Source organism: Rhamphochromis sp. 'chilingali' (assembly GCF_963969265.1).
Source record: "Rhamphochromis sp. 'chilingali' genome assembly, chromosome: 3".
Lineage (NCBI taxonomy): Eukaryota > Metazoa > Chordata > Actinopteri > Cichliformes > Cichlidae > Rhamphochromis > Rhamphochromis sp. 'chilingali'.
The window spans coordinates 21,578,521-21,602,645 of record NC_137931.1 but is presented as its reverse complement, the minus strand read 5'-3'; the positions used below and the strand labels follow the sequence as shown (position 1 = coordinate 21,602,645).

Genomic DNA, 24,125 nt, shown 5'->3' with positions numbered 1-24,125 from the left:
AGGAAGGAGTTTTTAATTTTGATTCAATCAGCAGGTGGTGCTCTTGTATTCACCGCAGCTCCCTGTGCGTCTGTACGCAGGTCAGAGGAGGATATTTAATGAAACTCTCGGGTAATAGAAGAGTTCTCTGATTAAATGTGGTGGAGCTGACCTGCTCTCCAGCTCCACCCACTCTGTGGAGTGTGTGTGCGCAGGATCTCCGAGCGATGCCGCTTTCAACCAAATCCCCTTTCAGCATGATTATCTATAACCTTAATCTCCCTGTATACACTAATCTGGCGGAAACACGTTCTGCACACGATTATAATTTTATTCCATTCAATTTCTCTCCAACTATTTTACTCCCTGCTCCAGTCAGACATCCAGAAAAATCATCTTTAGGGGAGTAAAACGTAAATCTACATATGTGGATTTATAAAACGAAAACGAAGCAAAAATCACAGGGGCCTCAAATCAAATTTACGGGGTTGTGATTGAACATTTGCTTCCACAGTGAATATATGTAGAATAAAAGCTTACCTTAATGAGGGAGGTGCAGACAATAGCACCAGCATTAACCATGGGGTTGTGTGGTTTATCTGCAGGACAGGAAATAGAAGTTAATAAGAGCAGGTTTTAGCAAGCTAATGCTACAGGAACACCTTCACTGAGCACATCACAGCCACATACTACTCTGCTGTATATAAGCTGATAGAGTCCACAGTTTATTATTCCGTATTATATTGTTTGATGTTCTTTTTAAAAATTGGCCACTCTGCTGATGGAAGTCCTGCTCATGTTTCTGATTAGCCAGATACTGCAAGCTCCGCCTCTTTGTTCTACAAGCCCTTGGAAAAGCAACTTGGGAACACAGTAATTTGTGACTTACTGTTTACTTTCTCAAAAAGTATACAGTAAAAGAAAAAGAAGGGAAGCCTTTTTGTGCCAGAGATCAAAACACAAGTGAATAATCTACTGAGTGAACTAAAAAAACATATAGGGCACAATTACAACACTTCCCCTCTGAGTTGTAATCGTCGTAAGCAACAGGAAGAGCCATGTTTCCTTCTTTTCACTTTTTTTAAAGGGAAAATAAACAGCTGGAATATCTGTGCCACCACCGACTTCTCTGCTCGGTTTGATAACAACAAAGAGGAAACCTGGAAACGTTCTCACACCAGTTTCCGCTCAGAGAAGCTACAGACACAATAAAACCCAACTCTATTCAGGTTGAACAAAAACTGCTAACCGTATTTGTATTCAACATATGACATTACTTCACTTCACCAAGTTACTGCTCTTTAACATTTCGACATGGTGAGTATTGCAGCAACATGTGTTCCAATGTATAAGCTTTGTTCAACTGCAAATAAAATCCTCAAAGTTAAACTTTGTCAACATCTCTTATCCAAGCAAACAAAACCAGAATAATCTCACAGATATAAAACCAGAGACAGACATAAAAAAAACAAAAAAAACAAACATATGAACAAGGAATGGAAGGAGTGTTTTAAACATGTGATATGTGCAAAGTACAAACACACAACAACAGTCAACATATGGCTTCCCTAAACACTCCCGGTTGAGCACCTAAACACGCCATTAAATCTAAAATAAATTCAAACTTATTCACTCATTTCTTGGTTTTTTTAAATTGATTAAAAGCATATGCTTCACAATGATTCAACCAAAACCCCAAATCTCCATGAAATTAATGCCCACGATAGGTGAACGTAACCTTCTGACCACAGCTGTATGAGGATTACTCTGAACTGTGCAAGATGCAAAGTTACTCAAGTAGAGTCCAGAAATAAAGTGTTTTTTTGAGCTCATAAGGCCCACTGTGCTCGAAGAACAAATGACCTGCTCTATATTGAGATAACTGATATCGCCTGACATCCTCGGTGTATTTCAGACCTGTGGGAAACCACGCTCTGATTCCCCTGCACTGCAGGACTGATACTAAAAGAGCGCCTCTGTGTCTCGGCTGCTCTGTTCTGCCTGCTTTTTAAGGAACCACATGCCAACAGCTTGTTGTTTTTCAAGTTTTTTCTGTCTCCGTTACACACTGCCCACTTTGTTTTATCCAACTACGCTCCTTAACAATTTATCATGGCGCCATGGAAACCAGGCCACGTGAATGGCTCCTCTTACAGAGACTGCATGCACCTGTGCGCCATGTGAAGGTGTGAAGTGACCGATTCCTCACCGTCCTCGTTCAGGAAGAGCTTGTTGAAGCGCAGGCCGCTGGGCTCTTTGCCGATGAAGCGATGTACGTACTCGGTGCCGTGGTCGTGAACGGCGATGGCGTATTTCAGTGGCTTCACGCAGGACTGCAGACAGAAGGGAACTTTGGTGTCGCCGACAGTGTGCCTGCGAAAGACACAAGTGTATCACTTATACACTTATACCTTCAAACTCTTAAGGTGTATGTTAGTAGTTTTTCAGAGTCAGAGGAAATAGAAAATCTCTCTAAATCTACGTAATGATAAGTCTGGCTTTTACCACATCCCCATTTTCTCATATCTGACAGCCACTTGTGAAAAATACATTTACTACAAAGCTTCTGGTGAAGAAACCATCCTCTGTAGGTTCTTCTACACGTAGTCAGAATACCTCTGTCCGTCGACTGTGCACAGGGCGACGGCCCACAGGTCTGGGCTGAAGCGTGCCAGCTGGGGAATATAGTCTGCCACCTACAGGGTGAAGAAACAATGAGGTTTAATCTGACCTATTCCTCACTCCCAACCATCTTGTCCTGGCTGTTATTTAATGTCACAAAGTATTCGACAAACAGACAAATGACTCACAATGTTAAAACTGGTCTATAAGGAACGGTTAGATACAGTTCTACTCAGCTCTGCTCTCACTGACCTGCCCTCCAGACATTTTTTTGGCGTTTTCGTACAGCTCGTCGATGTGAGCAGAGAAGGACTGGAAGTCTGGAATAACAAACTTCTTCCTGAAGGCCTGGGTGAGCAAAACGATGTTGCTCTGGACACATCTGAGGCAGGAAAGAGAAATATTTAGGCTGAGGAGTACAGAATGTCCTTATTGACCTTTATGACTGCTTCAAATCCTCTGAGACTTTAATGACAAGTATGGAGCTAGTTAACGGACACAAAGCGACCGTGGCTCAGGGGGCTGGGAATTGCATCTGTAACCGGAAGGTCGCCGGTTCGATCCCCGGGCTCTCTGTCCTGGTCGTTGTGTCCTTGGGCAAGACACTTTACCCTACCGCCTACTGGTGTTGGCCAGAGGGGCCGATGGCGCGATATGGCAGCCTGGCTTCTGTCAGTCTGCCCCAGGGCAGCTGTGGCTACAACTGTAGCTGCCTCCACCAGTGTGTGAATGTGAGAGTGAATGAATAGTGGTATTGTAAAGCGCTTTGGGTGCCTTGAAAAGCGCTATATAAATCCATTATTATTATAAAGCTTTTAACCCTAGAACACTATCGCTATAAATAGTAACACGATCACTAATGCCGGGTGATTTTTACCCGATATAATATAACCAATGAAAGGTAATCAAATATATCAAAATATGACAACACATGACAAATTAGAGTGGTCTTCTTTTACTTTAAACTGTGCCATGTCTAACAAAATGAAAAATAAGACTCCTAAAACAAAATAATGACTCTGGAAAGCTGGTCTTTGGTCCACCCATTCCTGGGACATTTGAGACTTCCCTGGTGATGGCACAGGCTCCTCGACACGCAAACAGCTGCAGGAGAGTGAAATCATATAAATGTATTTTCTCGGGTGTAAATCACCCAGCGATAGTGTTCTAGGGTTAAGGTCACGCATTACTAAATATAACATTAGATATAATTAGGGAATGTTCTGATTTTTGAACACTAGATAAGACTAAATACAGTGAGTCTGCGCTCCCTCGCTCAGCTCGTTTCCTCTTAATAACACCTAAACTTGAGGAGTCTGAGTAGAGAGTATAGCCGTGTATGCGTCACAATTCATCCTGCTGCTTCTGTCAGCAGGCATATCATCAATAAACACCAGTGGTCTGGTTCTACTGGGAGCCATACATGCCCATAACCATAACACTACCTCCACCATGTTTGACAGATATGCTTCAGACCAGGAGCCGTTTCTTTGGTTCAAGCTCATTTTGGTTTCATCTCTCTAAAACATTTGTTTCCAGATCTGTGGAGTCTCTTTCAGATATTCTCTGGTAAAGTCTAATCTGGCCTTGCTTTTTTTGAGTGTAACCAGTGGTTTGCATCTTTTTATAAACCTTATAAAAGGCTGACGGGCTTGTCAGTCAATTGTCCAAGTACTTTTGAGGATCTAAAAATTGTAAAAAAAAAAAGAATTGTGTAAAAAAAGAAAAAGTCTAATTTATAAAAAAGAGTTAATGAAATACTTTTATTAAATCCCTTGAGTTAAAGCTGAAAGTGTGCATTTCAAAGACCGACTGTGGTGCTGGTGTACAGACGGGCCTGACTATATTTGCTTTTCTGGTTCAAAGCTTCTATTTCCAGGCTAAAATTTTCCAGTAAGCGTTCTGGGAGAGCTGTATCCTCAGCTCGACTCGGCCGACTCTGTTGACCTTTCGCTGTGGCTGCTGTAGTTTTAGGAAAAGATCCCCACTTGTTCCCTCGCAGCATGGAATTAAAATTACACAATAAAAGAAAATAGGTACTCCTTTTCCCAACATGTTCTGTACTCTAGATCACCCCTAAAGCAGCATGGTCTGGCTTTTTTTTACCACTTATAGATTTTGTCCTGGGCCTTTTTATGCGAGCAATTATGGATGCAGACCTCGTAGTAAACACAGCTCCACGTAACAAGGCGGTGAGATAGAAGCTCTCCGTTAGCAGAGAGATTTACAGCTTGGCTATCTTACTGCATCCGAGCGGTCTAATCCCTGCAGAGAAAACACACGCTACACTCCACCGCCCGCTCACGTGCTTCCCTCTGAGAGGTTCTATAAATAAGCCCAGGGCGCGGAAGTGATGGACGCCAGCCAGGAGCGCCGGCTCGGGGTCTGTTCAGTGAGGATTTTTTGCTCCCCGGTGAGCCATCATATGCCTGATCTCACCAAGCTGCCACCCAGTTCTGTCTCACTGTCGTTTCCTCCGGGAGGGTGGTGGGGGTCACACAGCAGTGATCCAATGACACAAGGGGGTGGGTGGAGGTGGGGATGTCATTTTACTCCACATATCTTTCTTTCCTCTCCAGCTGTGTTTCAACAACCGGTTTGGGTGGCTAAAAATGTTCTGATTACCAAATAAACATGAATTTGAAGGTCGTGTGATGGCCCCCTGCAGACCCAAGTCAGCAACATCCACCATCACAGAACATATCGGCCGTGATCGAGTGCAGTTGTATTCTCTGAGCACTGCCGTTTTTCCTGTTCCTCAGTCCTCGGGTCAAAGTAAAGTCATGTGGAAAAGGAGGCAGGAGGTAAACTTGTGGACTTTTCAAGTGCACCATCATTCTGAGTTAGATTACAAGGAACATTGTTAAGTTTTTTATGCAAAGTGGAAACTAAAAACACCTTGTTTTTCTTCCCCCTTTCAGAATAAGCAGCCAGTGTCAAAATTAAACCTCCAAACACTGAAACACAATCAGATTGCGCCAAATCTACTCCAAATCTTCACCTATGAATCTCCTAATTATCAATTTGATTTCCAGTTATTGAAGTCTACCAGTTTCCCTGAGCAGATTTTTCTGGGTGATGAAAACCTGAAGATGAGGTTGCTGACGTGCAAAGCGAGGGATGATGAATGATTAACGGCAAGCGGTGACCCTGTTCTGCTGCAGGGACAAGCAGAGGACTCTAACCAGCTTTAATAATTCTTGTGATGAAACATTGATGCTGGTCATAAAGGTGGGACAGCAGGCAGGGTATTAAACACGGGATACACAAAATCTATAAATATATATAAAGAATATCCATATAGTCTCAATAATGCAAGGTTCTGTCTTCTTATACATAACATTAAAATCCAACATCTGGCTTTTGACTCAACTGCACATCTGGATCTTTTATTAAATTTTACGGAGCCAATTAGGTTGCAGTTTGTTAAATGAGAGTGCAGAAAACTCCTGCTCGAGCATATCAATCCATCGTTGCTCAGTAAATTAAAGACAGGCATACTTTTTGAAGAGGTGTCGGTCCAGCGCTCCATCTGAGGTTGTCTTCAAGGTCACCTTCAGCATCTCCATACATTCTTTCAGCCGGGGGTCTCCCGTGCGAAGACCTGTGGCCTTAAGAGCCTGTGCGAGGAGAGGAGAGAGACACCAGGATTAAGACAGCCTGACAACAAAATCAATAAAGCTGCGAGCTGTGATTCCTCCAGAGCCTGGCAGGAGGAGCTCATAATTCAGAAAGCTACAGGGCTGAATCACTGCCAACAAGTCAGTAATTTATGTGTGACATGCATTTATTTAGCTGCTATGCTGTAAATGCTTTTTGTCGTACATTTTATGAAAGTCTTTTTTCAGTTAAGTCACCACAGCATTATTTATCCATTTGTAAACATTGTGTGGATTTCCCATCTTCTTTTCACCTTCATAACTGATTCAATTCAGTTGTATTTATATAGCACCAAATCACAACAACAGCTGCCTCAGGGCGCTTCATATTGTAAAGGCCTTACAATAATACAGAGAAAACCCTAACAATCATGACTCCCTACGAACAATGAGTGGGAAAGAAAAACTGAATTTTAAACGGAAGAAACCTCCAGCAGAACCGGGGCTAAGCGAGGAGTGGCCATCTGCCGCAGCTGGATGGGCTGCAGCGAAGACGATAACCACAACATCTAGTTAGTAGTTTTTATAGGTCATTTATCCAGGGGAGGAACTGTTGTATAAAACCACCCCGAAGTTCCTGTTTCAAGCTGGTTTTAAACTGGTTTCCAACACTGCAGAATGGTATTACACCACTGTACTTTCACTCCAAGAGAAATTTAGACTACATCTTCAAAAAGTTTGTGTGATTCTAAGCCAACACCTGATTTCACTTCTAAGATCTATCCAAATCTGCACAATGTTTAATGACTTAATCTTCTCCATTATTCCCCTAATGAAGTTTAATAATAAGTGAGATCTGCTCTGTTACTCTGTCTCCATTCCTGTGGGCGATTTGGGGCCATTTTCTCTTGTGTAATTTATTTCTAGTAATATTTCTATTTAACAAAAGGTTCCGACACCATAAATATCCAACTCTCAGACATATCACTGCTGTGATAACTCACTGTGGTAAATTTGTGTGCAGGGATTTTTTCTTGGCCCTCTGCGATGGTGTAGAACAGCAGATCCTCCAGGCTGGGCAGGATGCCCGCCTTTCTTCTCCTGCAGGAAGCAAAAATAAACAGGCAGAGACAGAAAGGTGAGAAAAATAACTCCACAGTGAGGAGCTGTGGTGGAAATGTGGACATACAGGAGGAGGGGGGGAGGGGGGGGGGGCTGCAGCAGAGGGAGAAGAAAACGCTTTTTCACTGCAGGGAGAAGCAGTGAGTAATAACAGTAAGGAAAACACGGCCTCAGCTTGCCTTACCTCAGCATTAAAACCTGTGGAAAAGTATACCTCCATACTTTTAGTAACATACTTTTCCAGGAGGTTAATATGCTACTTTGAGGCCACAGGAATTGTTAATTGTACCTTGCTTGAATACCAGCCAGGAATGTGTTTGAAAAGCTCCCAGCATGCAAGCTAACGAAACCCAAGATTTAACGATTTAACCAAGTTTACACAGAATTTAACCAAAAACGCTTCAAACCAAGAAGAGAATTTAGTGCTAAATTTCTGTCCTAGTTTTAAGTTTGGAGACTGCAGCACAACAAAAACTACCAACACTTCATGACAGACAACCCTTACAGGCCTCGTCATTCACACTGTGTGAGGTGGCAGTGTCGGTGCAATCAGCTGGATAAAAGCACAGTCTGGGATGTGATGACTGGGCCTTAACTGTTGCAGCTGGGACAGGGAGACTAGCCAAGGCCTCCGGCATGCTGACGGTGTTCAGTGGCTGGAAGAAAACCCAAAAAACAAACAAAAAAAACAACCCCACACACGCAACCAGAGTGATGGGTTAGCACTCGACGTGGCAGCTAAAACCCTACGTCAGACCTGCAGCGTCACCAGAGCTCCATTTTTATCCTTCAGAGCTGAGTAAGCAGCAAATAAAGAAATAAATGACAAATAGACAGTGATGGGGTCCAATACTAGTCCCACACCAGAGGAACTACAGTTATTGTAAATACTTAAATATTAACAACAACATTTGGTTAGTCGTCCTTTACAGTTAATTGGCTCAGATTTGAAACATTATCTTACTAAATTTTTAATGTAAATGGAAGATTATAGTTTAAACAAAAGCAAATCTATGATCATTAAAGATTTTTTTAATGTTTCTATTTGTATTAGTTTGTGTATTATAACTGTCTGATTTTATATTTGATATGGTGCGTCTTAAAAGCCTAACCAGGGACAAGGTCTTAGCTGTGGCTACAAGTCAGTTTTTTGGCACTTTGGTCACAGAGCTTTTAGTAAAAGGTAAAAATCATCACAGTTAACCGATTCTGCTCATGTCCATCTCCATGTTTTTTAATTCTTGGTCTTTACCAGAGCAGCTCTGGATGATTCATAGTTCAAAATAATCCTTCTTTAAATTATACTGCAGCCCCTCAGTTCCCCCTCCGTCTAAAACAAGCTTTTTTTAGCTCCTCCCCTTTTTAGACAACTTTCTTCTGACTTCCTGTCCCTCTCAAATATAAGGTTCTGGACAGGAGGTGGGTGGGATTCTGTGCTCAGATGGCCTTATTAAGGGTTATCCTCTCTGAGAGAGCCACGAGTAGAAAAAACTACCTGAGTGTGAAACATCGCACACGTGACCGAAATCAGAGCAGAAAATGTCCACTTCAAGGAAACCTGAGCATCTAGCACCGTTTCCTGGCTGGTATTCGGAGCAGAGTGTCCACAGGAAGTCGTCTCTGGGAGGAAGGTTAGTAGCGTGTCAGGAGGCAGACGGGACGAACGGTTCACAGCAGGCTCTCTGCTATGATTCATACCAACACCAAATTGGATTTGTACAAAGCTCTGGGTGCTCACGATGACCTGCAATGCATCATGGGGGTGGCTTGGTGCTAGGAGAGGATGTCTGAAGGTCAAACTTGAGTTGGCAGGCGGCTCCTCTCAGCAGCCAACCAGAAATAAAGAAAAGGAGCCAAGTTTGGATACATGAGAGCAGAAATGTACCAGATTATAATTTCAGCATCAGCAGTTTCCTCTGGAATCATGCAGCAGCAGCAACCATCAGAACATTACAACATCTAATAGAGGAAATGGACAATTAACAGAAGCTTTCACTCTCAGCTTCTTGCGCTCACTCTTTGTCTCCATCGAATGCAACATTTGATGGAGACAACATGTCACATTACCATTAGCATAAAAGCTTCCAATCAGTGTCTACTCCACTCTGTGTGCAAGGAGGGGCACTCACAGTAAAGGAGAAACCAGAGACTTTATTTAAGCAACAGTGCTTTTTACTTCAAGCTGCTTTCGTCCTTGTGATGACTGCACTTATGGAACTGAATTAAACTGAGTCTGAACTGAATTCCTGAAACTAAAGTTTGTCCTTCCTCCTGATAATTTCTATTTATCGATGTACTATATTCAAAAGGGGAGAAAACCAATGTTTCTTTGTCGAGTCTCGTGTGGTTTTAAATATAAAAGAATGATTCCCAGTCTTTTTCCTCAGGGTAAGGAGTACAGCTTATTATTTACATGGGTGTGGGAAGTAAAAAAGGCTGGATTGGAGCATCTCTGACATACATACATAGCTCCTGAATATGTGAGAAACACAGAGTGACTTAGACTGAAATAACAGACGTGAACGGGGGTTTTCCTGAGCACCACTGCTGCAGAAACCAAGAGAGGAAACACTGGCAGCGAGTTGAAGTCAGATTTATAGCTTTTGTGCCAAGTTCCACTCAGGGTGAAAAGTCAGGGAGTCTCAGCGAGGAGTACATATAGTTTAAAAGTGTGTCTGTTTGAATAGAATACATTAGGTTGCACCTCTCAGAGGAATACCGCCCCATACTTGAAAATCGGACTCCTTAACAGTTCCTTAGGAAGAAGCTCTGACTTTCCAGCATCAGTGGAACGCAGCAGTAACACTACAAACAGTTCACACGCTGTCTGGGTTAGCATGTCGGGGTCGCTGCATCGTGCTCCACCTCTCACCGCATTAATGCAGGCTGCTGGTGAGGAAGGAATACACATCAGAGAGTGTGTGATTGAGGAAGAGGAGGAAGACAGGATGGAAGGATGGAGGGTGAGGTAGAATAGAGAGGGACTGAAGCGCACCCACTGGGAGGAAGTGAGGTCATGTCTAAGTAAAAGCAGTTGTTGGCTTTCCGTAGAAAACCTCTACTTCTACTGGATTTTATTTTGAAAAACTTTTGAAAAAGAGACTAAAACGACAAAATAGAAAGATACTTACAAATGCAAAACAAGAAGATCAACAACAGGGAGACAGAGAGAGTGAAGAGGGATAACACTGAATTAGTAACAGTGGCATTAAACAGAAACAGTAACAGTGAGCACACATATGATCAGCACAGAGCACGTCTTCAGATCATGCTGCTGTCAGGACAAGAAATAAAACAGAAGCTGTGACATTAAATGTAGCGTTTCACAGTGAATCACATTAAAAACATGCAGCATTGAAATGCACTATGAGACATACAAACGAATAGTATAATCTGAAATGACTACTATGACTGAGTACTACTACTACCACTATACTTTTTTCCCACCACTGAAACAGATGAGGCCCAGCCGGCTTGGGAGCCAGAGGTCTCAGCTCTAATCGAAAGCAAACAGCCATTTCCACATAAATAAACATTTGGCCTAAAACTGAAACAGAAATGGCTGCTGGTGGATTTTAACCGTGTAACACTTGAAATGAACATGACACTGTAACCAAATAATAGTGAAGTAAGAGGGCCCTTCTTGAGTGAGAGACTTCCCCTGTGGGAGCATCATTAACACAGGCAGGTTAGAGGTGGACACTGGAACATCTGGATGGTCTCATTAATCTACCTCTGCTGGTCTCATTAGTACTCTCGCTCACGCTCTCCCTCCCCCTCCTCTCGCTCTGTTTGCTTTTAAAGGTCAACGCGAACAGAAGCTGAAACAGCAGCAGCCACTCCACAAAACTCTCTCCTGCACTGCAGATGAGTGAGCCTCTTCCAGAAGAGTCATCGAAACGGCATCCAACTGAACTGAGGCAGGAATCTGGAGACGTTTCCTTCACACGTGACCTTTCTGTGCCTAGACCCCCACAGGATCAGTATTTTACCTGGCACTACTAACACAAATGCTTCAAACCTTTTTCATCAATGCTAAGGCAGCTGTTTAAACATATGCAACTCACCCACATTATGTTTTAAAATGTTTTAAGAACCCTGCAAATTAACAAGAATTTACTGGCAAATTTGTGAGAAAAAATCTAATTAAAATTTATGACAAAGAAACTGCCAGATATGCGGGGAAAAGGCAGAAAAATTATGCACCACCATGGCTCACCTGAATAAGCAGGTGAGCTCTCTGCCTGCTCTCCTGTCACCTCGCTGAACTATCCTGCCTAAAAAAGGCTAAAAATTCAAAGACATGTCTATATCTAAGTTTTACAAGAAAAATTAGGAGCATTTATCAAACCAAAATTTGCAAGAAACTCACAAAATTATGAGGAAAAAAATATATTTATATTTTATATATAAATATTTCCTCTGAATTTCACCCTCACATTACATTGTTTTCTTCAACCAGGCCCTAACACTAATACACCACCATCGTAGTCTCCCTCTGAGCCCACCATCAGATGGTGCGACTCCCTTGAAGTCGGGGCCTGAGGTGTTCGCACTGACAGGCGGAGGTCTCTGTGTGAATTGAGCCGTCAGTATCTGCTGCATTTATTTAATCTGATCGATGGCGCTGGTTTCACCGCCTCACAGGCATCATGACAAATTGTTGCTGGTGGGTTGGAGAGGGCGGAGGCAGACATTAGACTGGAAGCGCTGAGAGAGAGGTGGCGCTGCACGAATCGATCTATGCGACTGACTCATCTGCTCGAGGCCCTGACATCTGCTGGGCGGCACGCCAGCTCACGGTACTTAAAATAAATAAATAATTAAAAAGCGAAGACATGATTTAGGCAGGATGAGCTCCTCTGCATCGCATACTGCTCTGAGCCCTTACTAGCTGAAGCACAGCCTCAGAGCCCTCAGAGTCAGCGTGCAGCTCAGGCTGAGCCTGTCTGTCTTTTCTTTTCAGACTTCAGTGTTTGAAAGCAACAAACACCAGGATGTACATCTTATGTGTTGAACTCTAACAAAACAATCCAACAACCTGACTGAAGAAACCCTGACTAATAAATATGTAATACTGTTATGTCTTAATAAACAGCTGTGGGGTGGTCGTGTAAGAAGGTGGTCTGCATGTCGAAGTATCCTCAGGTGAGACACTGAGTCGCCCCAGATGCATCCATCAGAGTGAATGCGTGCACGAATATTTCATGTTGCAAGCTAAACATAGGACAGCAACCTGTTTACATCTACAAAAAAGAAGAAAAAAAAAAAGCTTGCTTCCTGGATGTATTAAGGTTTTTCTTGAGGGTGATTGCCTTCTAACAGGAGACCTGTGCAACCTTTCTGCAAACAGCTGCAGTCTGACTTGGACTATTTCAATCACTCTCAGAGAGAGCGCAAATAATTGCCGTCTAGTTTTTAAATGCCGACAGATGCCGTTGCCATTCATCTGGACCAGTCTTTGTGAATGAGCACAACTCGACTGGTTGTATTCTGGTTATCGGAGGGCTAAAATGTAAGACAGCAACAGATATGTGATTTTCCATGATTTATCAGTTCATTGCCATTTTGTCAGAAACAGTTTGCCAGTAATTTCATTTAGAAGTGAGATAACTTTATCTTACTGTATAAAACAGATACTGACTGAGGTTAATTTGAGGACATAATTTGGAGAGCAAAACAGTGATAAATCACAGTGTGTGTTTCTGCAGTAGTCAGCATATCACAAAAAGTTAAATATCGCATATCATGTGGGGTGTCTGGTGACTCCCACCTGCAGTATTTTAGTTCAGAATGTGAATAAAAACATTCTAGAATTGAAGAAACAGCTGGCGATGTTGTAGTTTAGGCCTACAGAGGGGCAGAGTCACAAACGAGACAGACTGTAGTCACAATCAAAAACTTTGCAGGTAAAAAGCCAAACTGAGTCCTTAATCAAACTGCCTGATCAGCAACAAAACAACAGATATTACAGATTAAACTACAGATCTTTACATTTTTATGGTTTGCTGGATGTTGGAGACTGCTATTTAATGACCCACAAGAACCCTGAAATGCTGAAAAACTAACCCAATAATCAATCCCTATTATGGAAATAAACTGATGAGTGTGGCTATGTGAAGGTTTTACAATGTGTTTTGTGGGAGTATTGCTGGAGGATTTTTAGACTTTCTTTGCATATCTTCTTATATTACTCTCTTTTATAAGGTTTTATATTATACAGGATATTTAATATTGTGTGTAGCTGTCCAGGAACTGCAGATGGAAATCACCTGGAAGCTAAATGTGCTGTCTATATACGATCCCTGACACATAAACAAAGCTCCTTTAAGCTGCCTAATAGAGAAAAGTCACTGAGTTCCTCAAAAGCATTGAGTTTTTCAGGAAGACGATGAACCTGCTTGCTCACCAAGATTCACGCTGCAGATAAAATTCACACAGTGATCTTCACAGAACAAGCAAAGCTTGGCTCAGACTTGGATTAACCTCCAGGGGAGGCACGCTAGTGCTGACAACCAGTCAGCTGAGCAGAGCGACGGCCTGAACGCCGCTGGTAGCTTCAGCAAATTGTCTGTGAACAGAAACAAGTGGGGCAACTCTGTCCTGCAGGGGCAATGAGGCATTTTATGATTATGGAAGCTCTCTAAGGAGACAGGCTGGTGTCAGAGCTGCTCCGAGGGGAAGAAATGATCGGCCAGCTGGTTATCATGCTGGATCTTCAGCAACTATGTGTATCTTTATATATTTTCTTAATGAGTTGCCTCTAAAAATAATGAAATTATAAACCCTCCACTGTGGCTGTCCTGCAGCCCCCTCTCCTGATGGTAGAGTTAATTTATACTCAAAATTCTGACACTCATATTTTCATTCACTGTATTTGTACGGAGGTCCAAAAGAGAGCAAATGTAAATTAAAATTAGGGCTGCTCAATTAATCGAATTTTAATCACGATTACGATCTGGGCTTTCAACGATCATTAAAAATGACTGAGCCGATTATTAGCCCCTCCCTCGTTTATCCGCGACACCTTAAAGGCCGGTCCGTGAAAATATTGTCGGGCATAAACCAGTCCGTGGTGCAAAAAAGGTTGGAGACCGCTGATTAAGAGGACCCGAGGGAAGCTCAGAAAGCTAAGCAGAAGTTATTTGGAGAGGAGAGTGACTGCTGTTGGTTGAAAAGAGAAGTAAAAAAAAAAAAAAAAACTTCAGTGGTGTTGCACACTATGTTATATTATTTTTTTAAAGTCATTGTTAACCCTTTAAAGCCGGTCAGAGCAGCACGCTCCGTTTTGTGTAACTATTTTTAAATCCCTGTAGAACCTGAACCGTGTAAGCTAGCGCAATAATTTGTTTTGCATATGAAACCGGAGGAGTTGTACTTACATCTGATGCCATCAGCTTGTCCTCGGTCACGGTTTCCTTCCACATAAAGCTTTGCAAAAATTGCATAAAAAGCGCTTGCAGGAACAAAACATAATATTCCAGAAACACGCTTTGCCGATCCGACCAGCTGTTCGTAACACTTCCCACAGTGAAACAGACGTCAGCGCGAACTGTGCATGTCCGCCATTTCCTGGCCGAAACCGGAAGTGACGTCATTTTCGCTGAAATGTAGTTTTTTTTTACTTGTAGGCCTTAAAGACCTATACTGGTCATGTTTGACTTTTCTGAATAGTTGCTGGGGTGCTTAGAACTCGAATTGCACAGCTGGAAATAGTTTATTTTGATGCTGTTTTCTTTGCAAATTTGCATCATAGGATTGTTTTTTTTGTTTTTCCTGCAGTATATAAAAATTGGTGTATCTCCAAAATAAAACTATGAAGACACTCAAAATAAATTTCCTGTTGTTGTAAACTATTTTTTGCAACTTTTTTTGTATTTAAAGTTTTGAGGGATAAACCTCTTAAATTTCTCCAAGTAGAAATGTATGTAAAAAAACAAAAATGATTTTCAATTTTTTTGTAGTTTATTGCACTTTTTTGCAATTAATGTAGTTACTATGGACTTAATGCATACATATTATTAAAATATGGGCTATAACAGTTGTATAGCAACTTGAAATACTCCAACAAATGGCACTACAACATGTAAAAAAATAATATAAGCTCTGGCGGACTTGGTTCTATAGTAGGTCTTAAAGGGTTAAATAAATATCGTCAAATAATCGCGATCTCAATTTCAGTGAAAATAATCGTGATTATCATTTTTGCCATAATCGAGCAGCCCTAATTAAAATTACACAAAATTCAATTAATATGCTGCTACATGAAAACACAGCACCTCATCTCTGTACTGCTTTTTATCTCCAAGATTTTTCTATTTTTTTTTTTAGTCTGTATTTTCTTTTATGTTTTTTCTATTTATTTACTTATGTATTTGATGGACAGTAAGCTAACTTTTAGTATAGCTGAATTTCATGATTTTAAAGAAAGATGATTCATGACAGTGTATATCTGTGGAGGAACCAGTTACGTAAATAAACAAAAAAACATAATACACTTCAAAAATCATCCAGAATTTAATTTATTTAATTCTAATTTATACTATTTTTGATACAACTAATTAGGACTTATTCATTTTTTTTTATTTCTATATTTGGAAGATTGTTGTTTTTTTTCCAACTGGCACACATACTTTTTTTTTTTAATTCTGTATTTTACTTTGACATTTTTCTGTCCATTTCAGCATCATTATAGAAATTACGGGACGCTCACCTGTTTGGTCTCATAACAGAAATAAAAACTGACATCCATAATAAATCTATTGAATTTTTTTCATATAGCGCCAACTCACAACAACAGTCATCTTAATAAGCTTTTATATTGTAAGGTAAAGACCCTATAATAATAGAGAGAAACCACAAAAACTAGATAACCCCTTGCCTTTGGCAACAGTGGGAAGGAAAAACTCCCTTTTAACAGGAAGGACCTCCAGCAGAACCAGCATGACCAGATGGGAGTCAGGGGATGAAGACGGGACAAAGACACACTTTCGGAGAAAGAGACATTCAGGAAAAGGAAAGGAAACAAAAGGAAAAGAAAGAGCTCCTCAGACTGGAAGCTGGTTCCACAGAAAGAGGGGCCTGAAAGCAGAAGGCTCTGCCTCCAACTTTACTTTTAAATACTCTAGGAACCACAAGTAAATCTGCAGTCTGTGAGAAAAGTGCTCTACTGTGGTGATATGATACTATGAGGTCTCTAAGATAAGACAAGGCCTAAATATTCAAGACCTTGTGTGTGAGGAGCAGCATTTCACATTTGATTCCGGATCTTACAAGAAGTCTGTGCCAAGAAACCAACCAACGTTAATGAAATGCCAAGAAGACTGGTCAAATATCAGCCACAATTATACCAGGAACTTGTTGATGGCTACCACCCAATCAAGGTGCAACATGCTAAGAAACATTTAGTGGGAGTGTATGTATATATTTGAGCCTGTATGTATACTTTTAACCCTGTGTGGATTAGAGAAAATCCCAAATAAATACAAACTTGTGCACAAAATTCTCGTTTTCTAAAGTTATTAAAGATGTATGCTGTACGATCGTTCCACCCTAGAACATGTCCACAACTATATATGTGTTAAACATTTAACATGGCAAAAACTGATTTTAACTTGTGTCTATGTTTTCATTATTTTATCTTTATTTTATTTTGATTCATTGTGCTATTTTTTTTGCTATTAGTAACATAACAGATTAATTTATTGTTATTATTAATGTTATTTATGATTTATACTGATTTATGATTTATTCTACTTATTTTGTATTTATGTCGGTAGTTAGAGGCATTTAAAATAAAACTTTGTTTCAGCCACTGAATAAACATTTTTTGGCATCCATAAGGGACAATTTCAGGTTAGTATCTCTATCTTTTTACTTACTCTGAAATACCTGGAAGTTGTGGCTTGGCTCTACCCAGCAGTTTGTTTATGTATATATATATAGTTTTTTTTCTCCCCCCCCAGAGGCAGAAACAAGCCTCTATACTTTAGACTTGCTTTACTTTGCCTCTCATCATGTGGCATACACTGTGCTTTATAATTAATGATATAAGTGTATTAATTCAGGTCAGTAGCTGCACTCTTATGGAAGCAATAGTGGGTGACCTTCAATATGCATGGAGCTGATGCTCGGTGTGGAGTGGAGATTCAAACATTAACCAGCTTCAGTTGTCCTTAATTTTTCGTTTAAACTGACCCGGCTGGGTAACCTGGTGCCGGCTGATGCCTTCCTGAGTCTGGATGGATGAAGGCATCAGCCTCCAGCAGCTGGTCACGATATCAGGCTTGCCCCACTGCATGTGCTTCCATTCTCGGACACGTCTCAAATTTACTTCCTTTCCACCAGTTTCCATTGAGTACATTCTGACTAATCGCCACCCGCTTAGAGCAAGTTAATGCCACAAAACATCCTTAAGGTTCATACTGGAACTACTAAGTCATCTTAGATATATTAAACTTGTCCGATAATGGCTGCTGGATTTACCTCCATCGCTACCTACCGGAGCTCTCCACTGGCCTGAGCCTGTAGGTGGGCGCACTATCACCGGTCACTTGCACCCATAATCCCCCTCATCTACAGCCCCTGACCTGCACAGTTCCCCGGCAAACTCAACCCTCCTTGCCAGCCTTTAGCAGGCTGAGCTAAATGAGCATCCGAGCTAGCAGCTAGCCACTTCGCGTGATGCGCGTTAGACCCTTCGCACCAAACTACGTTGTAAAAAACCTAAATTCAAATAACGTCCCTTTTTGTGCAAGTGTTATACATAAAGTGATTAATTTTTAAATACAACGAGAAATTAGACGCATTTCTTAAATTCCGCGTACTTTCTGTAAGTAAAACTGGTTTATTTTTTTAAATGAGAAGCCTCAAGGTAAAGGCACCTTGATGTCATGATTGTTTACCGCCCCATTAAAAATGCTCCTTTTTTTCTATTGAGTTCGTTCTACTGTTAACGTTACTCACTTCTCTGTTGAAGAGTCCTTGCCGGTGGAGTCATTGGAGCAAAAGCCTCTCAATGCGTGCTTCCTGGCCAAGTGCTGAGGGGCTCTCCAGCCAGAAAACCGCCCTCTACCCGGTGACCGTCCATCAGGACTCAGGGTGCTGAAGCAGGCGGCGGGAGCAGGTGCTGCTTTAACGCCGACCCTACGTGTGAGCGGCCGCTTCAGCTGAGTCTGGAATAACTCCTTGAGCGTTACTGTAGACCGAAGATGTAACATTTCAGCCCTGTGGTACAGACGAACTGTGCAGTGGAGTTACTATAGAACCGCGTGGAGGGATCGTAGAGGTCGGTTCCCGGTGAGAGCGCCGCTTTATCGGTCGTGTAACGGTTCTCCCACTGACTCAACAGCGGAAAAAAGCTCCCCAGCGGGATACAACCAACCTTATCCACCGCGTGAGCTGTGATTGGACGGACTTGACCCATGGGCGCACCTAATTGGTGAGAAGTCCTAACAGTCCCGCCCACGGTTGTGAATCGTGTTTTGGTCCCGTTATCTCCATCACTTCCCGTAATTAGCGAATAAGTTTATGTTATTTATAAGTATTTGCCCATTTTTGTATGTTTTTAGGCACAGTTTCGATATTTTTGTCTTTATAAACACAATAAATAACGAAAACAATCATATTTTTGAATTTACTACATTTAATGGCTGTTTTTAATCTATTATAGTTAATCCTTTTAGCTCTTTTACTTTAAAGGGCCACTATATTGTATTACGTCACGTTTTTACAAAGCATTTCATTGTATTTTATTTACATTTATTATTGTTTATTCAATTAATTTCCTATTTTATTGTTTTACTACACGTTTTCTATTTATTTGAACTGCTTTATGTTAAGCATGATACATTTTAGACCTATTTGTTCATGTTATTTTTATTTTTTACTGGCCCACTCTTCTTTATCCACGTAGGCTTCTTTTTCATGTAGGCTTTGTTTGTGGCTGCTGTAGCACAGACATAACTTTTGGGGAGACAGAAAGTATATGTTTTATCATACAATGGAATCCAGTTTTAGTTAAGTAGAAAAAAACTAATTATCGGATGAGTCACAAGTACGTAGTCTGCATTCATTTTAAGTTAAATGCACATTTTGCACTCTTAGTTGTAGAAATGTTATTATTTGTGCCACACGAATGCTGGAAATCACATAACACATATACAAGAATTTAAGAATAAACACAATATAAGTGAAGTAATATCATAAACATCACTATATTGAAATAGTTTAAGCCTAATATTTCCTGACTGACTCATGTGCATGAGTCTTCATGCTTGGCCTGCAGAAATCATGTGCAGATGATTCAAATAAACAAGTTTGCACAGCTATATAACTCACACTGCTGTGCAGAAATCTTGAGTCACCCCTCATTTCTTTATACTTTGGTAGGAAAATAGGAAGTGATTTATTGAAGCATGTGCAAACATACATGTAAATACAGTATATAAGGCAAAATCAGAGATTGTACAAGTAATGAGTTTGAAAGTCAATATTTGGTGTGACCATCTTTATTCTTCAGTACAGTCTGAACTCTCTTAGGCAGCTTTCTTGCCATGTCTTTAAGTAGGAATAGTTCTCCAGGCTTCTTGAAGGACATTCAAAGCTCTTCTTTGGATGTTTCTGCCTTTTGTTCTGTTCTCTGTCAACATGATCCCACACTGCTTCAATAATGTTGAGGTCCGAGCTATGCTACGCCTGATACCTCTGCTTTTGTGCCCCACTTCTCCATTTTCCTCAAATTTTTTAAGAACACACTACACACTATGCAGACATAAAACAAGTTCTCAGATTAATATTTCTTTGGGAATCACCTCATTGGTGCAAAAAATAGCATTTTAAGCTGTCAAACTGTGTGTGTGTTTTTGGTTCAGTGTTAAATGGCTTAACCAACAAACAAACAAACACAGAAACAAAACATTCTGGACCGGACTGAAAACGAGCGAAGCAAACGTTACTGAGTTTATGTTAAAATATTCTGCTTCTCCCTTTTTTTAAGCTTCCTATTCATTCAGCTGAGTTACAGTCACACTCTCCACCAGTTGTCCATGCCTGTAACCTGTAATAAATAAAAATGAAAACTAGACTTCTATAAAAAATATCATAAAATGCAACTATAAAACATTACAGGGATACAAGTAGAACTTTAAAACAATAAAAACAAATAAACAAAAATAAGGAAACACACCCTGGAAGAGACCTGAGATATAAAAGTGATTAAATAAATATTAAAGCATCAGGTCTCTGCACAGTGGTGAGGAAAAAAGAGGCTTAAAGCAGCCCTGTGCAGGACTGTCACTGATGCGTTGTGCTGCTCTGCCACCTTGTGGTTCAATTTGGTGTTGCACACATTCAGGGCTTTCTCTGCAGACTGTCGCCTTGTGTGTGTGTGTGTGTGTGTGTGTGTGTGTGTGTGTGTGTGTGTGTGTGTGTGTGTGTGTGTGTGTGTGTGTCCTTGAAAAAAAACATCTACAGCGCCATCTCCCGGTTAGAAAGTGATGTGAGACTATCTTACAGGCGTGTAGGAGCCTCTTTCCATTCATGAAGTGACAGATTGATAGAAATCTGGGAACCACATGCACACTCTGCAGAAAAAACACAGAAAAACACATCAGAAATTTCCCAAACAGTGTCACACTCAGGTCTAATTCAATCTGCAGAGCTCAGTGTACCAGATTACAGATTATCAGCCTGTTCCTCCTGAGTCAGGCAGCATTTTAATGCTCGTTTTGACCTCCTTTGCGGCCTGCGTGGGTGGAGCTCGACGCCCATCACTAAATAATGACCTACACCGCAGATTACTCACCGGAAAGTGTTTGCTTTACTTTTCTCAAACTTTTTTTTTTTACATTTTTTTTTTATCTGACTCTATCTTGCTAAACTCCACCCACCCGGAGAGCCAAAAGAGGATAAAACAAACACATTAGAGCTGACTAATAAAGCCTCCAGTGCACTTGAACATGAAACATTCATGAATTTGGCCTTAAAATCTGATTTCCATGTCATCAGAAGCAAAGGGGACTTCCGACCAATTGCACGCAGAGGGTTTTTACTTGACAGGAATCAACATTTTTACGTTAAAAAAAAAACCTTTTTATGCAGATTTGAGCTAAAGTAGATGATCTGACTGTGGCTGAGGAGGTTTGTCAGCAAGTAGCGGCAGATGAATACCTGCTGTTTTACTGCTGTTCATTTGGACTATATAAGACATCTTTTGGTGTCCACATACTTTTGCAGCCCTTGCACAATCGTGAGCTTCTAAAAATAAAATCAGTGGGATTAAATGTGCCCCAACATGTCCCAGACCATGTGCACATTTCTGACAGAGGATTCGTTCTAAGCTAAGAGGTTTGAACATACAAGCTCGCTGATGACCTCCTACTTACTGTAAAACCAAAGAATATAAAGAACTTCAGTCTTTTAATGGTACAATCTGCTTGTAATATGCTTGTTTGTGTTACAACAGCTTCTTATAGTCTCCTATTTTATTTCTCTTAAAACATTAAAAAAAACTCGTGCGAAATAAGGCACACTCTCTTTAAGTTACAAGATTGTACCAACGCAGGACATCATGAAAATACTCCTTAGCGGGACTTAAAATGAGATAAATACAACCTCAAATGAGCAACAGCACATGACATAGTACACTGTGTCATTATTTATTTAACAGAAACTGAGCCAAAATACACTAACAGTCCTGTGAAAACCCATAGTACCTCTATAAAGCAGATGTTTTGCTAGTTTGATTAGTTTGATTTGGGCACCTTGCAGTCACTGAGTCCAGACCTGAACCTGACTGAAATGCTGTGGTGTGGATTTAAGAGAGCTGTGCATGAACTTCAATGACCTGAAGCAATGTCCTAAAGAAGAGCGGGCTAAAACTCCTCCACACTGATCAAGTGTAAAGTTACTGCTGTGAAAGGTACTTCTACAAGCTGCTGAATCATGGGGTGCACTTAGTTTTTCACACAGTTTCTGCATTTTTGTTTGTTTTATGAGATAAATAATGTCTAAACATGTCTTATGTCATATGTTGCTGTTCACATTGAGGCTGTATTTACCTGATTTTCAGACCAGCTTATTCATGTGTATCTTTTCCATGTTCATGATCAAACCGAGTCAAACGTTCACTCTTGGTAAAAGTTACATACTGATGTGTTTACATTGACTCTAGTGTGACCCTGACGGCTGGGAAATTGCATTAAAGGGGAGGGGAAGCAAGAAAGACTGGAGACAGTCCTGCTTTGCTTTGCTTTTCTTCACTTCATCTAGTCATTTAAAAACTACAAACAACTTATTTTAAAGCCTGGCTTCGTGTCTCTTTCTTTCTCTGCTATATTGCATAAAAATTTAAAAAAGCAACTCCAGGACTCATGAAAACTTGCCAACTCAAAGCAGCCCTCAAAGTTTAAGCTGCGTTTTCTCTGCATGTGGCATTAAAACCAGAAGACAAAGGAAGAAAAGAGAGGAAGGGAAGGAAGGAAGCGAGGAAGGAGGGGAGACAAACATCCCTAACGAAGCTGCAGGGAGGAGAGGCGATAATTCACCAACACCCACACCTCAAAAGCAGTCGGATTCCTGCTCCTTTCAAAATGAGGGTGATAGGTGCACTCGGCAGATCCCTCCCACGCCGCTTAGCGGCTGGCTTCCGCCCACCGCCCGTGGAGCCGCCCACCTCCTGCCGTTGCCGCGGCAACACATCATCATCATCATCATGAGCAGTGACTTGCACTGGAGGAGGAGGTGGAAGGACAGGGAGGGGAGGGGTGGTTGTTTGAGCAGGGCTGCCACTGTGAGCAGCAAAACGGCGTGGGTGTTCATGAGCTGAGTTATTCTCCTGAGAAAATCTGTCCACGTGTGTGTGTGTCTGTGTGCGTGCGCGTGGAGAGACAGAGGGGGAGGAGAGAGGGAGAGGATGATGGGAGGTATGCGAAAAGGACCTGCGTCAGAGTGAGTCATCGGCCGGTTTCACAATGTGTTGATGTGACGCTGATGCAAATGGTCGGCGCAGGGATTCATCTCTATTAACCAAAATAAATAAAAAAGAAGTTGAAGAAGAAAACAAACACAAGAAGAAGAAGAAGGAGGAGAACAAGAGAATTCTTTAGAGGTGTCTCGGTGGCACCTGGAGGACGAGCGCTCCTCACGGCTCGAGTTCTCGAGTAGCTTTCGGAGCTCCGCCCTGCAGCGGGAAGCTAATATGTAATCACACTAAACATTGTTATCACTAAATGTTAGGTTTGTTACTATGACTACAACCTGTTATTGGAGGACCACAAAGAGCTTTCTGCCTCATTAGTCACATACCTTCTTATTCTGCCTTAAGCAATGGCTCAAAATGCTGTTTTTGGTGTGTGCGTGAACATGCCAAAGTTTCTTAAGAGGGCTTATTTTTTTAAGTATGCTTCTTTTTAATTACCAGGAGTTTCAGTTTCACTCAGAGGCGACCATATTTGGGCAAGAGGGCGGTTCAGTTTCCTCTGATTAGGACAATGTTTACCATAAACTCATGAGGAAAGCATTTACTGAGGTCACAGATTAAGAGAAAAGCAGTGTTTTTTTCATCATAGACTTCTATGCAATCAGACTTACAGAGGAGTCGCCCCCTGCTGGCCATTGGAAAGAATGCAGGTTAAAGGTACTGTTTATCATTACCCTACTAACCTTTCACCACCAGGGGCCAGCATTTTGCCACTACTGAGTGTTTCAGATGTGTGCTCCTTTAAACTTTTAATATTTCTTTTCAGCTACTCCACATTTACTAAAGAGGGTCTGCGGTTATAAATAAGGATGTGTTCTTAATGA

At 41.2% G+C, this 24,125-nt stretch overlaps 1 protein-coding gene across 3 annotated transcripts in view; it reads right to left on the bottom strand.

The window, feature by feature from the left end:
• Nucleotides 1–18,676, bottom strand: part of LOC308393776 (glutaminase kidney isoform, mitochondrial) — a 32,884-nt gene extending 14,208 nt beyond the window's left edge. Inside the window, exons 1-7 of one of the 3 annotated variants that reach the window (XM_080877771.1) lie at nt 18,288–18,676; nt 7,205–7,301; nt 6,103–6,221; nt 2,854–2,983; nt 2,596–2,675; nt 2,189–2,352; nt 520–578 (exon numbers count right to left, since the gene is read on the bottom strand). In XM_080877771.1, coding sequence (XP_080733897.1) covers nt 520–578; nt 2,189–2,352; nt 2,596–2,675; nt 2,854–2,983; nt 6,103–6,221; nt 7,205–7,301; nt 18,288–18,541 — 903 coding nt within the window. In that variant the 5' untranslated portion in view covers nt 18,542–18,676. Of the gene's footprint in view, nt 1–519; nt 579–2,188; nt 2,353–2,595; nt 2,676–2,853; nt 2,984–6,102; nt 6,222–7,204; nt 7,302–14,704; nt 14,870–18,287 lie in introns of those variants that run through there. The other 2 variants (XM_080877772.1, XM_080877773.1) reach the window with 2 other exon arrangements.
• Nucleotides 18,677–24,125: the final 5,449 nt, after the last annotated feature.